This window comes from Larimichthys crocea, chromosome XIV (genome assembly GCF_000972845.2).
Source record: "Larimichthys crocea isolate SSNF chromosome XIV, L_crocea_2.0, whole genome shotgun sequence".
NCBI lineage: Eukaryota > Metazoa > Chordata > Actinopteri > Sciaenidae > Larimichthys > Larimichthys crocea.
The window spans coordinates 2272307-2288307 of record NC_040024.1 but is presented as its reverse complement, the minus strand read 5'-3'; the positions used below and the strand labels follow the sequence as shown (position 1 = coordinate 2288307).

At 39.5% G+C, this 16001-nt stretch overlaps 2 protein-coding genes across 2 annotated transcripts; both read left to right on the top strand.

Annotated features, from left to right (window-relative positions):
* Nucleotides 1-2185: 2185 nt before the first annotated feature.
* Nucleotides 2186-9473, top strand: ndufs2 (NADH:ubiquinone oxidoreductase core subunit S2). Its single transcript, XM_019273447.2, has 14 exons — nt 2186-2342; nt 4145-4248; nt 4912-5102; nt 5508-5628; nt 5961-6073; nt 6389-6463; nt 6658-6735; nt 6834-6919; nt 7099-7218; nt 7860-7989; nt 8348-8443; nt 8585-8668; nt 9081-9138; nt 9250-9473. The coding sequence occupies exons 1-14, from the start codon at nt 2236-2238 to the stop codon at nt 9285-9287; spliced, it is 1401 nt and encodes a 466-aa protein (XP_019128992.1). The 5' UTR covers nt 2186-2235; the 3' UTR covers nt 9288-9473.
* Nucleotides 9474-9714: 241 nt separating this feature from the next.
* On the top strand, nt 9715-15984 carry fcer1g (Fc epsilon receptor IgFc epsilon receptor Ig). The gene is made up of 5 exons (XM_019273452.2): nt 9715-9908; nt 13556-13647; nt 14192-14239; nt 15000-15023; nt 15119-15984. The coding sequence occupies exons 1-5, from the start codon at nt 9842-9844 to the stop codon at nt 15170-15172; spliced, it is 285 nt and encodes a 94-aa protein (XP_019128997.2). The 5' UTR covers nt 9715-9841; the 3' UTR covers nt 15173-15984.
* The last annotated feature ends 17 nt before the right edge of the window (nt 15985-16001 follow it).

Sequence of the window (16001 nt, the reverse complement as noted above, 5' to 3'; positions counted from 1 at the left end):
AATACAGAAGTTGGGTTTAGAACTGAGTGGCCTTATAGGGGAACATGTCGTACATTTCCGTTTTGAATCATTCCTCATTGTCTGTCTGCCAAAACGGCCAGAGGAGAATGTGTATGGAGAGGTTCAATGAAGGCTTGTCCACAATATTGACATGTAGTAGTGTATGACTGAGTGTGTGTGTGTGTGAGAGAGAGAGAGAGAGAGAGTTCAAGAGGGAGTGTGTGGGCGTTTGCTCGCACATCGATTTGTACAGTGTGTTTGTATAGATGTGTGAATGACTGCGCGTGTTTGGGAAGCATACTGTAAACACGCAGCGCCCGACTCGAGTGTGCGCGCGACTATCGTATGCATGTCGCTGTGTATACAGTATGTGTGTGTGCATGTCTGTGTCTAAGTGTGCGAGTGTGTGTTTCAGTATATGTCCATATCATTTCTCTCACAATCCTGTTACAGTACTTTTATACCTCTGGTAGGACTGTATCCTGTATTATTGTGTCTTTGAATTTAGAAAAATCCAATGTTTATCTTATTGTACTGTTCTTCGTAGCAGAGAAAACTGTTCAAAAGATGTACAACGAACATTATCAAACTCTCATTTTTTAATTTCATTATCTTCAATATTTTTTAAAAATGGTATGTAATTATTTTTCCACAGTATTACATAAATAAAAGCACTGTTTTTTATAAAGAGCAGAGTTTGTCATCTTTGGGCAGATGGGGTAAAATAGACGTGTTCGTTATTTTGACATATGGAGACATACATTTTGAATTTGTGTGTAATGTTATGTTTACTTAGGATTTATTAAAAGATAAAATATTTTATTTTACTAAAAATATCATTTTTGATATTATTTACTGATTGATTTTCCCCATGGGGTTCCAAATACACCGTTGCCTGCAAAGTTGGAATCAAATATTTTTACCTCTTGTCATGAAATGATCGTGACAATGTGATTTATTCTTGATAGGTAAAGTGTATCTTACAAACATATCACAGTAAAAATTAAAAACAAAATTATCACAACTTTATGGGCAACAGTGTAGTAAACAGTGAAAACTGGTGACATTTAAATGACTGGGCAGGTTCTTTTAATTATATTATATTATATATATATATTATATTATATTATAATTATATGATATTATATTATATAATTAATATATTAATACACTGAAGCTGTATACAGGAAGGGACAGCAGACTCTAATCTTGAGGTTTGCACAGGAGGTGGAGCTGGGTAGAAAGAAGGAGCTCCATAAAGTTCCAACAGATGGAGAACAGTTCACACCCCTGCACAACCAGTGGTCAAACAACAGAACTTGTCAGTCGGCGGCTCCTGCAACTCTGTTTATAAAAAGGACCACACTACTACGCTACTACTGCGTAACACTTATGATAACACCCTCTGTCAGGAGAGGTGACTCATTATGTGACACTGGGAGGAGGTACAGAGAGAGTTACATGTATCATTTTTTGATATTTAACACAGATTGAGCTATGTTCCTCCTTCTCTTATACTGTGTTGTCTATTTATACTGTAGCCATTTCAAACTGTATCTATAAGAGAATATGATATGATATGATATGATATGAATGATATGATAGATATGATAGATATGATAATTCCAATATTTACATTATTGTAGTACATATAGATTTCTAATATAAAGTATTTTTATATTATAATAACGATTTAAAAACAAAAACAAACCCTGCACACAAAATTTAGAGGTACTGCAGGGAGTCTCCAATTTGTCATAATTTGTGGAATAAAATATAAACAAAAAAAAAGATAACTTGGTAAACTGCAAGCATAAATATACATTACATTATAATTATTATCTATTTGTGTCATTATAAATATTCCATTGTGCATGAACGTTTTAATCAATCAGAACACATAATAATAATAATGATAAAACACAGTATATAAATATGTTGAAAGTTGAATAAAAAGGTGAATATAATATATATTATATTATTATTTATTATATATTATTATATTCTTATTATTATATTATTATATTATTTAGGCGGATGCTTAACATGTGGGGGTCCCTGTTCTCGTCCTTGGGCTGCCAAAGGTTGAAGTCCTACAGTACAGTATTTTATGTGTGCAGACACATGTGGCCGACAGGGGGCAGACACACGCACCTTACGCTCATAACGTGCCTCTGACGCAACAGAAGAAAAACGCGTCCTGCGTCATTGGCCAGAGGTTGTCCGACAGCCAAGATGGCTGCCACGATGTTGAGGTCGCTCAGTAAACTCGGACGTCCTTCAACCAAATTAATATTGAACAATAATTTGCTGAGCCCCGGCTGCACTGTCCTGCAAAACAGGTGAGCGGACAAACAAACCAAGACGCCGTGTTAGCAGCCGCGTTAGCCTGAGCTCCACATGAATATGCACACTGCGGAGCTAACGTTAGCCGCACGCTAAATAAGCCGACTCTCTCTCTTCTTAAAACACCGGGGTCACGACGTGAAGTGTACTTTCCTTCTGAATGGAGGACGTCTTTACCAAGCGGACATGTAAGAGTTGAGGTGATAAAACATGTCGGCCTCAAAGCTGCCGTGTGTTGTAGCATAGCTCAGCTCTGCTGCTGGAGTCAGAGTGTTAGCCTGTGATGAGCCGGAGTGTGTCAGTGTTTACCACTCTGTGCCTGTGTGACACTCTGTGTCAAGTGTTTAACTTATTATGCAACAGTTACAAGCAGAACTGATCCGTGTCTGGCTGAAAGGATGTGAGTGACACTTCAATAAACACGTGTGAAGAGCTCAATTCAAGATCTTTAATGCAAATGGCATCAAATGAAGACAGTACGTCCTTTATAAACTACTACCAGTCTTTAAAATCAACTTACACTCTTACTTTCAGGAAATGATCTTGAGTTGTTATTGACATGTTGTCATACAGGACGTGTGCAGTTCATTGAGTTGGTCATTTTTATGTTGTTAATGTTGTTTACAACTGGCACTGCTACGAATATTTTGTCATCCTAGCGCGATCTGTGCTCTACACGTCGCGATCTGTGCTCTACATATCGCGATCTGTGCTCTACACGTTCTACACGTCACGATCTCTGCTCTACATATCGCGATCTGTGCTCTACACGTTCTACACATCGCGATCTGTGCTCTACACGTCACGATCTGTGCTCTACACATCACGATCTGTGCTCTACACGTTCTACACATCGCGATCTGTGCTCTACATGTCACGATCTGTGCTCTACACGTCGCGATCTGTGCTCTACATGTCACGATCTGTGCTCTACATGTCACGATCTGTGCTCTACACGTCACGATCTGTGCTCTACACGTCACGATCTGTGCTCTACACGTCGCGATCTGCGCTCTACACGTCGCGATCTGTGCTCTGCGCTCTACACGTCGCGATCTGTGCTCTACACGCTCTACACGTCGCGATCTGTGCTCTACACGTCGCGATCTGTGATCTGTGCTCTACACGTCGCGATCTGTGATCTGTGCTCTACACGTCGCGATCTGTGATCTGTGCTCTACACGTCGCGATCTGTGATCTGTGCTCTACACGTCGCGATCTGTGATCTGTGCTCTACACGTCGCGATCTGTGATCTGTGCTCTACACGTCGCGATCTGTGATCTGTGCTCTACACGTCGCGATCTGTGATCTGTGCTCTACACGTCGCGATCTGTGCTCTACACGTCGCGATCTGTGCTCTACACGTCGCGATCTGTGATCTGTGCTCTACACGTCGCGATCTGTGATCTGTGCTCTACACGTCGCGATCTGTGATCTGTGCTCTACACGTCGCGATCTGTGATCTGTGCTCTACACGTCGCCATCTGTGATCTGTGCTCTACACGTTCTACACGTCGCGATTTCTGCTCTACACGTCGCAATCTCTGCTCTACACATCGTGATCTCTGCTCTACACATCACACTTCAGTCAACAGCGTTAACGAAATGAGATTAAAGCCTCTGTGGCAACTTGCAAGCAGGCCGAGAGAGAGGGGACACACGCCGAACCTTTTTAGTTTGGCGTCCCGTCGATACTTTGCGTTAGCTCAAAACAAACAAAACAATTGGCCTGCTACCGTGCCTGACCTCGGTGTGAAGAATATAAAATATATGTAAATATATGAATGTTTCTCACAGGCAGAAACAATGGCAGCCAGATGTGGAGTACACGGAGCAGTTTGCCGGGGCGGTGATGTACCCCACTGCTTTGAATGAGAAATGGAGCCCACCCCCATGGAATGGTACCACACACACACATACACATACACATACACACACACACACACACACACACACACACACAGTCACACTTTTAGGTCGACTAGTTAAATGATTAATGTTTTCCATTAATTATTGTTTATGTTTAACCTTTTATTGCTTTAAATCAAAAGGTGAATGTAAAATGTCGGTTTGCCAATGCACTGTGAAGCTGACAACAATCTAATATATTCATAAATATATAGGTCTGTCGGGGATAGAACGATAAGGGCCTTGACTTATTTCCAGTGTTGTCCCTGGTGTTGCCAACCTTTGTGTTAAGCAGAGACGAGCCCTGGTGATAAAAACTTACATGGCATGCTGGATTTAAGACTTGGGTGTTAAATCGTGCAGATCACTCTGTGGGTTTATTGTTGCAGATTACACATTGTTCCAAATCAGACCTGTTTGTTGGGATTTGGCCTCTGGTGTGTGTGAGAAAGAGGTGCAGATTAGCAGTACACATCTGCTCACACTTATTTTTCACCATGAATAGGACTCAGACTTCATCAGTTTCACTTGTTGACTGGGATAAGCTTCAATTCCTGTTTTTTTAAATTTTGATTAGAAAATCCAATCCTGATGCATTACCCATTCATTTCACTAAATGTTTTACGTCACCTGAGCCTGCTTGTATTGTTTTGCAGACAAAGATCCTCCTGCAGAGAAGGATGTGTCCAACCTGACCATCAACTTCGGTCCCCAGCATCCTGCAGCTCACGGCGTGCTACGTCTCGTCCTGGAGCTCAGCGGAGAGTCCGTCAAAAAGTGCGACCCCCACATCGGACTGCTTCACCGTGGCACAGAGAAACTTATTGAGTACAAGACCTATCTGCAGGTACTGGACCACTTTCAGTATCTGTAAATAGTCATGCACCCGTACAGTCATACTGTGTGTGTGTGTGTGTGTGTGTGTGTGTGTGTGTGTGTGTATGTATGTGTATATGTGTAGACCGTTTTCGAAAGCAGGAAGTGTAGAATCAGCAGCTCTGCTCCTGTTGGTTTTAACCAAGCTGAGAAAGGCAGAACTTGTGGTGTGTTGAAGGGACACACCAGTAAATTGCAACACAACATATTGCACAACACTTTGGTTGTGTTCAAAACACTGGATTGTGCCAGAGCAGAGGGACACCTCACCCCCTCTCTTGAAATGACTGAATGAAACTGTTGTTGTCAACAGAATGAGTCAAAGCTGATTGAAATGGATCTTTAAGCATGAGTTCCTCGTCTTTTTGTACTGCAGGCTCTGCCCTACTTCGACCGCCTGGACTATGTGTCTATGATGTGCAATGAGGAGGCCTACTCTCTGGCTGTGGAGAAGCTGCTCAATATCCAAGCTCCACCCCGTGCACAGTGGATCAGAGGTACAGCGTACAGCTGGGCTTATGCAAATTATGCAAAAGATTGAAATGAGATGACTTTTTAGTACCTTGGAATGTTTTAAATATGTTTTTAGAGAGGTCTTTATTTGTCTGGCAGACTTTCATAGTGCATTTTATTTTGAAGTATTGAATCACATAAAGCTGTTACTTGTATAATTTAGAATCTTTAATAAATGATGACTTGTGTGGTGGAATGCTGCATCAGAATTTCACACAAGCCTAGCCTTTGTGAGCGTGTCAACAACTCAGCACATCAGCTGTGACGTATCCCTTCAGCTTTAAATGGTTAGATGGATTCTGTGTTGTGTCCGCAGTTCTGTACGGAGAGTTGACCCGCATCCTGAACCACATCATGGCCATCACCACGCACGCCCTCGACATCGGCGCCATGACCCCCTTCTTCTGGATGTTCGAGGAGAGAGAGAAGGTCAGGGGCTCGGCTTCCTCTGCAGCATGTCATGCTCAGTCCTTTATGATGTCAACTAGCCCAGAGTAAATATATGAACGCCTCTCAGAAGAACGCAGTACAACTCAAACCGTTTCATAGAGGTGCTGAGTCCTCTTCAATCAGAATATTCTAACATTCGTGAAGGTAGCACTTTTTTCATAATGCAAAGCAGCAGTTAGAGCTTTGTCACATTACACAGGAAGTGACTTGTAAAACATTCAGAATGAAATATTCAGCTAATGTTCTGTTGTAGGTTTAGTCGTCATGACTATTTTGATGCTTGTTTCCTCTCAGATGTTTGAGTTTTATGAGCGAGTGTCTGGAGCCAGAATGCACGCCGCATACGTCAGACCTGGTGGTGTACATCAGGTAAGAGCTCATAACTTTTTAATAATATATATATATATATATATATTATATAATATATATATATATATATATTTCCCAACGCTGAGACAACAACAAGATTTAGCATGTGACACACACACATCATGTCACCAGTCAGATTATGATAAAACATGAACAGAATCGATGTAGTGTTAACGATCTTAACTGCGTTCTAGGATATGCCCCTCGGCCTGATGGACGACATCTACGAGTGGTGCAAGAATTTCTCCATCAGAATCGATGAAGTAGAAGAGGTGAGAGGCCGTTTGAATCTCCACAAACTCTTAACATGATGAAGATGTGGTGACGATCTGTCTAAATATTCATATCTCTTGTTCTTTTCCCTATGCAGATGTTGACCAACAATCGTATCTGGAAGAATCGTACTGTGGACATCGGGGTGGTGACTGCTGAGGAAGCCCTCAACTACGGCTTCAGGTAGCCACTGATAAAAGCAAAATAATTCCCTGTTTTTACAAAATAAAAAAAACTACTATGTTCGTGGAGATATTAAAAAATATGTTCCATAGCAGACTGAATTCATTTAGGAAGCTGTTCAGAATACAAAAGCAATGTTTGATTGGCAGAAATGCGTCTAAACTGTGATCTGTCTCCAGTGGAGTGATGCTGCGAGGGTCGGGCATCAAATGGGACCTGAGGAAGTCCCAGCCTTACGACAAGTATGACGAAGTGGAGTTTGACGTGCCTATTGGAATCAGAGGAGACTGCTACGACAGGTACAAGATTATCAAACGCTGTACTTATTATTATTTAACCAGGTCTTTTAGTTTCGTTTTGGCCAATTTTCCCTCTTTGCAACATTGCGCGCTGCGACTTGTGACATGAGATCATTTCCTCTTGTGCCAATTTTGATACACTAAAGGAAACGCCTAACTTGAACTGGTGAGCATGAAAGAAGTCCGTAGTCTTTATTTCTATGTCACATGTGACTGACAGCCATTTCTGAAGGGTCAGTCCATGCTACTTACTTGCCAAACTAGTCTCAGGTGTTTATGACTGACAGAGATATCTCTGCTGTTGTCTGTGTATTTTTTCTTCAGTTAAAATCATGATCGAACCACACATTATTTAGACATTGAACTCTCTTGTAAATAAATCATAATTTCTATATAATTTGTGTAAGCTTAATGCTGCTGGTTAAAGATCAGATTCTGGACAGGCAGTAACCCAGTAATCAAAAGATCTTTGCTCAGAGAGAGACTGTGAAAAAATCCAGATGCACAGACGTGATGTTTATGTGATGAACTCCTCACCACTGATCTTCACAGAATGACTCAAACTGATCATAGCTGATTTACTGATGCACTGATATCAGCAGCTTACCACCATTTTGTCTGTCTGTGTCTGTGTGATCCAGATATCTGTGCAGAGTGGAGGAGATGAGACAGTCCCTGAGGATCATGCTCCAGGCCCTCAACAAGATGCCAGAAGGAGAGATTAAGGTGGATGACGCAAAGGTTGCCCCACCCAAGAGGTCTGAGATGAAGGTAAGCTGAGCAGAGAACCTTCCTCTTTTCTTCTCAGTCTGTGAGACAAGTGTAAAACGCCTGCAGGCTGTTAAATCTTTAAAATGCTGTACCATTTTCTGCTCTGGGTTTTCCCCTGCACGTTATCACTTCTTAGTTAAAATACAGTCTATCACTAATTTGTCTTCACACTGCACATCATTATAGAACTGGGCCAGTTCTACTTTAAAATCCACTTTGGTTCGCTGCCCCCCCGAGGCTCCTGTTCACCTTTAGTTCACCTCAGAGCTTTCAGCCAACATTCACGTGGTCAACTTCCTCTGAATCTCTCGATCAAAACAGCAGCTGACATTAGACGTTTATGTGCTCCTTGTCCTAGATGTCCATGGAGTCTCTGATCCACCACTTTAAACTGTACACAGAGGGCTACCAGGTCCCCCCAGGGGTCACATACACAGCCGTGGAGGCACCCAAGGTGAGACGACTCGTGTAGAATTGTCTGAAAACCTTTTTGCAGTTTGAACCAAACAAACAAAAATTGCACTTTTTTTTGTGTGTTTCTTTAAAAGTGTTTCTTTTCTTCTTGTGTGTATTTGTGTTTGTGTGTCGCTTGCAGGGAGAGTTCGGTGTTTATCTAGTATCAGACGGCTCCAGCAGACCATACCGCTGCAAGATCAAAGCTCCTGGATTCGCTCACTTGGTGCGCACTTAAAACTCCACAAGACACTGAAATATTAAACACACCGGGTATTAATTATTCAGCACATTTAACGGTTGTCCTTAAGGCTGCTTTAGCTTCATTAAGTACATTTTATAAAGTACTATAGAACCATTTTTAAAAGCGTACAGGACCTACCCCTCCTCCTCTTCCTTCCTGTTCATCTCCTCGCTCATGGGTACATGAAGCGCAGTTTAACGTAGTCATTTGAATTTGGTCTTCTAGGCTAGAAATGTCTTTTAAAGTTCCATAAACAAACTATTAGAGTAGTTGGTGCATTGACCTTAGGCTATAATCTCATGAATTATTAATATTCACTTTTATATGAGCTCATCTGCCCTTAATAGTGGTGGCTGGTCTTTCTGAATGTTAATTCGTGTTTTCTTTTTTGCAGGCTGGTCTGGATAGAATGGCCAAAGGACACATGCTTGCTGATGTGGTGGCCATTATTGGTAAGAAAGTGATTATTTTTGAAGGCCATAAATCACCCCTGAGTTCTTGTATGTAAGTAAGTTGTACTGAACCTTTTTTTTTCTTCTTCTTTTTCTGTCTTCTTCTGACAGGTACCCAGGACATAGTGTTTGGCGAGGTTGACCGTTAACGCATTGCTGCTAATGTGTAGTTTTCACCCCCTGAAGAGGAGCATTCATTCTGTCCTCCTCACATCTGTTTGTCAGGCTCTCTTCCTGTTTCGCTGTAGTGAGCTTTTGACAGACAACTCTGCTCATAATCACTGATGTACAATGTCCAAATAAACCTAATAAATATTTTATGACCGAACAGGAAAGTAGTGAGTTGTGTTTTTCATTTTGGAGTAGACTCATGTATTAGATCAGCAATGCTTTTATTTATTTATATATTTATTTTTTCAAATGCCCCATTTCCTTGACTTGTCTGAAAATCAAGTATTAAAACATGACAGCGGAGACCAGAGACTCGATTGTATGTCCTTCCTCTGGTTTGGTGTTAAAGGGGGAGTGGTCTGATGAGATCTGAGACAAATGGACTTAGAGCTCAGACCACAACTTCCCCTCTTGGCTGTGAGGTATGCAACATTCAAGTGTTTTATCAGAAAGAGAAAAAAAACCCACCCACAATTCGTCGTGTTGCTGTTTGCTGAAGGAGCCCGGTTGTCCGCGTTGAGTCTGTTTTCTTATGGCCATGGGGGGCAGGAGCCCGTTACTGCTGGTGATTCCTCTGTCAATGACTTTTGGGAGAGCTGGTGAGTTGTGACATTAAGTTGGGATGTTACTTAAAGTTTATATACTGCTCTGGGTTGAAAGCGTGGTTTAATGTCTAAAGGCCTCACAGTAATGACTTGTTAATTTAGGACGAAAACAAGAAACAACCTAATTCAGACAGACTGTGACTGAACTGCTGTGCTGTGGACTTAAATGTTTAACTGTGATGAGGGTGGGTTCATTAGATCAGATTAAACACTTCTCTGTAAAATACATAAAAACAAAAAAAAATAAAAAATACTACTTGGTGTTGGCGGACGGGTATGTGTTTATTTCGAGCTGTGAGATTTACTGACATTTGGCCTTATTCCACTCAGTGTAGGAAGCAGAAATGTAGTCACCACACGACAGTTCCTGTGAAAAGAGAAGCTGACCCTGGCACTTCTTGTTACTTGTGGCAAGAGGCACTGCTGCTGTTATGCACTGTTTAACTACCGTTCTTTTTAAACCGCTTCCCACGCTCACCAATATATATATGTTCAGTTTATTAGTGTCAGGTTCCGGATCTTTTAAACTGCTGTCAATTAATGTATTTATTGGTGTATATTAATATTCTATGTACATAACTGTACTTGAAACCGGCTATGATAGAGGAAATATAAGAAACAAGATGAAACAAACTAACTGTACAGTGAAATATAAACATATTTCGCTTTAAAAAGATCACGTAATACTGGAGTAAAGTTAATACTTTAATAGTTTTCTCCCCTCGCTCACTGTGGGCCTCCGTTAATCATGGCTGAGACCAATCTGATGTAACAGAACAAGGCCGTAAACAATTATTTAGAGTCACTGAATGTTTTAGAAAAAACATCTGGCACATCTGTGGTTGGATGTAAGTTGTATGCGTATTTGGGTTTGTTAACCTTTCTAAGCATTCAACATAGGCGTTATTATGATGAGGATATTAATGTGAAGTTAAGGTTGATTTTTATAGTTTAGTCCTGAATTGTACAGTTGAGAACGTGTGGCTGTGCGCTCGAAGCAGACGTGCTTCACGTTTCTAAGAGGAGGGCTGGTTTCTTGTGCTGCCTCTCTTGTCTTGTGGGCAAATTAACCAATATTTGAGAGGAACTGTATCTTGTTCTCATGCTATAATCATATCAACGTCTCACTCATGTTTTTATTTTGTTGCCACTTCATGGCTTTCATTACTTTTCTGTTTTTTATCAATTAACCGAGAAAATAGTCTAAGGAAAAAGTGATTAGTTGCTAATAATAAAACAGTAAATGTTGTAGCAGTCAACAACTGCAATGAATATTTTCTTGTACAACTCATAAAATCAAACAGGATCATTCAGTGTGTGAGAGATGTGCACCTGAGATATTTCAGTTTTAATAGAAAGCCACAACCTACTTCTACCATCTGTGGTCTACAGCGTATAAGGTATCACAACCAACTGCTGTATGCAATTTTAAAAGAGAAAGGACTCTTAAAATATAATTGACGCTCTATCGCAATACATAGAACTACATATAGACACAGCAGACGTTCTAAATCACACAGTCTTAATCGTTATAGCATCATATTAAGTGTCTGGAGTCGTGAGAAACCAAGTGTGAACAGATCCACGTATTAAAAAAAAGCCCCTGTGAGTGAGTTGCATGCTGGGTAATGTGTAGGGGCACATACTTGACATATTAATTACCCTTAATAATGAGACTTTTTTTTGGGAGGCTGTTTTTTTCTAAAACCACGTTATTCTTGAGATGCGGAAACCAGAGATGTTCGTGTAGATAACACACTGCATCTCTCTGGCTGACGTGCAAGAGTAACATGTACGGCTGAAAGGAGGAATTTAACATTTTCACCCAGATATGTCCAACCATATCAGTCAATATGACTTCAACAGAAAGTTAGTTGTCAAAGTAAATTACAATTCCTCTGAAAAGCGGACATTATTTGGTTGTTATTCTTTATGGAAACAATCATGTTTCATCATCGCAGGTTTTTTTTTTTTTTTTTTTTAACAAAATGGTTCATTTCCTTGAATCTATAAAGGAGGTGAAAATTAGGGAAGGAAGAAAAAAGAAAATGACTTCTGCTGTCTGAGGATTTCATCAGTTCTTGTAACTAACTAAATAAGAAAATAAACGTTTTACTAAAATACTCCAAATAATGGATTTGTTGTTAAAATGCTTTGGGTCAGCGTGAATAACTCGGATGATCAAATCACATCTAAATTCTCTATAAATAAAATAAATGTTATTATTGCAACTTAAATTTGACTGAACGGTGTGTAAGTTGCTGAACCTGAAAATTAAGAAACAAACACACCGATGGAGTCTGGTCTAGAATCATTTTTAGCAGTTTAGGTTAAAAAATAGCGATTAATGTAATGATTAAAGTTCGAAATGTGTTTGATTAAATGTATATGGAAGTTCAATGATAAAAAGTATTGAGGAAAAGTTATAAAATAATGATTAAATGTTCAATAAGTTGGTTAGTTAACCTTTTTTTTTAATGTATTAAAGTTATGTTGATTTGCGCTTTTGAAATTTTACAAAATTTTACAGAATTTTACTTACTAATTTACTGATATTACAAATGAGTCTTGAATATTAATGTTAATGTGTGCACCACACACTAACCGTGTATTTTTAAATGGTGAATAAAGGAGAAGTAACTTTAAAGTCAAGCGATCACATCGTATTAAAGCAGAAGGAAATGAGCGACACAGTTAGTAACTGAAAACAGAACTATTCACTGTTTGTTTATTATTTATTATTTCTGCTGATTATTTTATGATCCGCTTTGCTCACAGAGTTTTTTTTATGCATCAATTGTTTAAAAAAATAGAATTAAGGTTTAAAAGAGGGGTAAAGAAGAAAAGTCCTAATTTTTTTTTGCTACATCAAAAAAACTGCTTACCTAAAGCCAATGTATTCTTGGCTGTATATTAATAAATGTCTGACATGTAAAATGTAGTGCCCTATGTCACTGTGCTTTTGTGAGTTTTCTTGTAATTTGCAACATATTCTTCCCAGTAGGTAAGACACCTTCTGCAATGGGAGTCTTTGATTAAGTAGACAAAACGCGCATATTAAAGCTGCATAACAAACTTTTAGTTTTTTTTAGATTTTCATTCCAGTACCCTTTATTAAAAGTGCATTGTATTGTGTATTACATTTTGTACAAGTTCTTCCTGTACATTGCAGCTTGCCTCTGACGGGTTGCAAATAGACTGCAAAACTCAAAATCTCAGGTGATTTTATCTTTATTGCGGTTTTCGCCATTGCCACATTTATGGACTATGAATATCCTCTACTATCAGTACCAGCTGCTGTGGTCCAGTAGATCCAGTGGTTTGGCCTTGACTGAAGAAGTCTTAGCGTAAAACCATGTATCTGAAGACATTTAAAACGTTGTCCTCACTTTTATTCCATTTTACGTTTCTTTGAGTCGTTGATCTAATGAGAGCTCAACTCAAGCTCTGTATGTACAGGGGCCACACAGGATACCATTTTCTTTGATTTTCTTTTTTTCTTCATTGCTTACATGCTTGTACTTTCCTATCTGATCTGAAATGATGATGCCATAGTTACTTATAATGATGAAATAGTTGCAACATTTTCAGCATATGTAAATGCTGTTATTGACCTAACAAAGTGTTCTTCTGTTCCTCAGCTGCTCTTGCAGAGCCGGAGATCTGTTACGTGCTGGATGGTATCCTGTTTTTGTACGGCATCATCCTGACAGCTCTCTACTGTAGAATCAAGGTTTGCACACTGTATATTTGCTTTTACAGAAACATACATAGAAAACAACTGATGTTTTGTATAAATGTATATCAAATACATATGCAGTGCAATTTGCAAGAATAGAATTGGAATGGAGCTTTTATCTTGCACTGTCTGATGCCTCTGATGGGTTGCAAACACACTGCAAGAATGTAGTATCACTAAAAGTAATCTGGTATTAACGAGGTAAAATAGGGTGTCATCAGCAAAATAGAACATGCAGGGAACAAAAGACATACAACCTTATACTGATGTACTTTTTGTCTCCTATTCCGCCTGTGCATATTTGTAAAATAAGTGTAATGGGGAATAATATATGCTACAAAAAGGAAACTTGGGGCTTCATGCTTTTTACTCTTGACAATCATGTAGTGCAATCTTCACTGATGTACTGATATACTAAATCCTTGTGGTCATTGAACTGAACTGAAGAGTTACAAAAATACAATGTAGAATTTGAAATGTTTGGTGAAACTACCGTAAGGCCGTTCAATTACCGCTCATTTAACACTGTCTTCTACAGGTCATGAATGCTCGGGAGGCTGAAGCTGGGAAACCAAAGGCCAAGAAGGTAAGAATGAACACATGTGTAACACTTTCGTGACTGAAACTCATCGCAACTAGTCTTAAATGCATGTAGAGGTTTTAGCAGAGGCACATGCCATTCACCGCACTGGAGTTTCAGTGACAAAATAGAGACTGAGGTCATCTGGAAGCAAAAATAATCTCACCACTTAGTTGAAACTTGAAATTAGCACATGCCATGTCCACACGTCTATTGTTTTTTGGTGGTTTTTAAGCTGTGCCCGCACTGGCAGCTGCCTATGTGTGTTAAAATAGCATATTTGGTTTGCTCTGAAAGTTTCATTTTCCTTAGACCACCAAAGAAGCTTTCCCATCGCAGACAATAAAAAGCCTCTTTTGTAATTTTCTATTTGAATGACATGAATTGAAAAAATAAGTGAATATAGCAGCTTTGATACTCGTTTGTTCATTTGTTATCATGGTATGCATGTTCCTAGATTTGAAACTAACATGCTGCAGCATGCAGAGATAGAGCTCTTAGCATGCTGTTTTTTAGTCTATTATTTCCTATCAGCAGCCACAAACTTCACACAGCATAGCGTACAGTGACACACACAGACGCATGTGCGCAGGTGTGATTCTTGCTGTTTTTCTTCACCTTCCTCTTTACACATGGTTCACATATAGATGCCCTGCTGCAGCCGGTCACCAGGAAACGCATCAAGCCTTACATCGCATTGCGCCACAATGTGTATTTTTCATACATTTATCCTGTATCTGATGTCCTTCTTTTCTTCCTCCGACAGCCTGTCGAAGAGAGCATCTATACGGTGAGCTGTGACACTGTAAACGATGACAGCTGATTGCTTAAATGATGAATAAATGTGGTGTACGCTCATTTTCATTTCCTCTGCTTTCCTCCCAGGGTCTGACTCCTCACGCCCAAGACACATATGAAACTATTGGCATGAAGAAGTGACGTGATGAAGTGATTCAGTGATTTGTATTTAAATATTGCATATCTTTCCCTGCTTGTATTTTGAGAGAATGTGAGATTGTGTACACCAGTGTTCATTTCTGTCCTTGTATAATTTATAGGAAGTTAAGAAGGATGAGGCAGAAACAGAAAAGATGCTCCTACCGCTCTGCACATATTTTTATACATTTTGATAATTGCGATGCTTCAGGTGCTTTGTATTGTAATCCTTATAAATAAAAAATTAAATAGACATTACATATCTTGTGTATAGTTAAGTGGCACCTCCTGCTGCATTTAACTTCCTCTTTTAGGCCATTGGAAAGATAGATGTCTTCTTGCATAGGCACAGTGTTTCCTACACACCACAGGATGGCAGTGATGGTGTCTTTGGTGAGGTCTGGTGAAGAAATAACACAGACCTGTATGACGTATACCTGTATGACGCATAGAGCTTTTATACTAAACCCGTGGAACCTTTACCTTCCTTATTAAATGACATTGTCTCTCTTTGAAGTGGTATACCAGGACAGCCCTGTCTCCAAAGTGTTACAATTGTATAGGGAGTGGCAAACCTCCAGTCTTAGGGTAAACTACCACAAAGAGACTTAATAATAATCATTTTCTGAAAGTGGTTTGATTATATGAAGATAAAGTCTGTAAAGATTAATTCTGTGTCACGTTTCGCACACATCCGACCGCCCAAAAACCTGTTGAACATGTAACCAATAAAGAAGAGAAAGATTGTAATGTGGAATGATGTACAACTGATGATGTCATTATACATATAATCATTAAATATTCTGAGACCAAAAGTGGGCAGATTGTTTTT

Coding starts and splice junctions, on each gene's coding strand:
- ndufs2 (XM_019273447.2), top strand. CDS start 2,236: ATGGCTGCCACGATGTTGAGGTCGCTCAGTAAACTCGGACGTCCTTCA. Junction 6,074..6,388: donor TGTTCGAGGAGAGAGAGAAG/GTCAGGGGCTCG, acceptor GTTTCCTCTCAG/ATGTTTGAGTTTTATGAGCG. Junction 7,219..7,859: donor AGAGGAGACTGCTACGACAG/GTACAAGATTAT, acceptor TGTGTGATCCAG/ATATCTGTGCAGAGTGGAGG.
- fcer1g (XM_019273452.2), top strand. CDS start 9,842: ATGGCCATGGGGGGCAGGAGCCCGTTACTGCTGGTGATTCCTCTGTCA. Junction 9,909..13,555: donor AATGACTTTTGGGAGAGCTG/GTGAGTTGTGAC, acceptor TCTGTTCCTCAG/CTGCTCTTGCAGAGCCGGAG. Junction 14,240..14,999: donor GGAAACCAAAGGCCAAGAAG/GTAAGAATGAAC, acceptor TTCCTCCGACAG/CCTGTCGAAGAGAGCATCTA.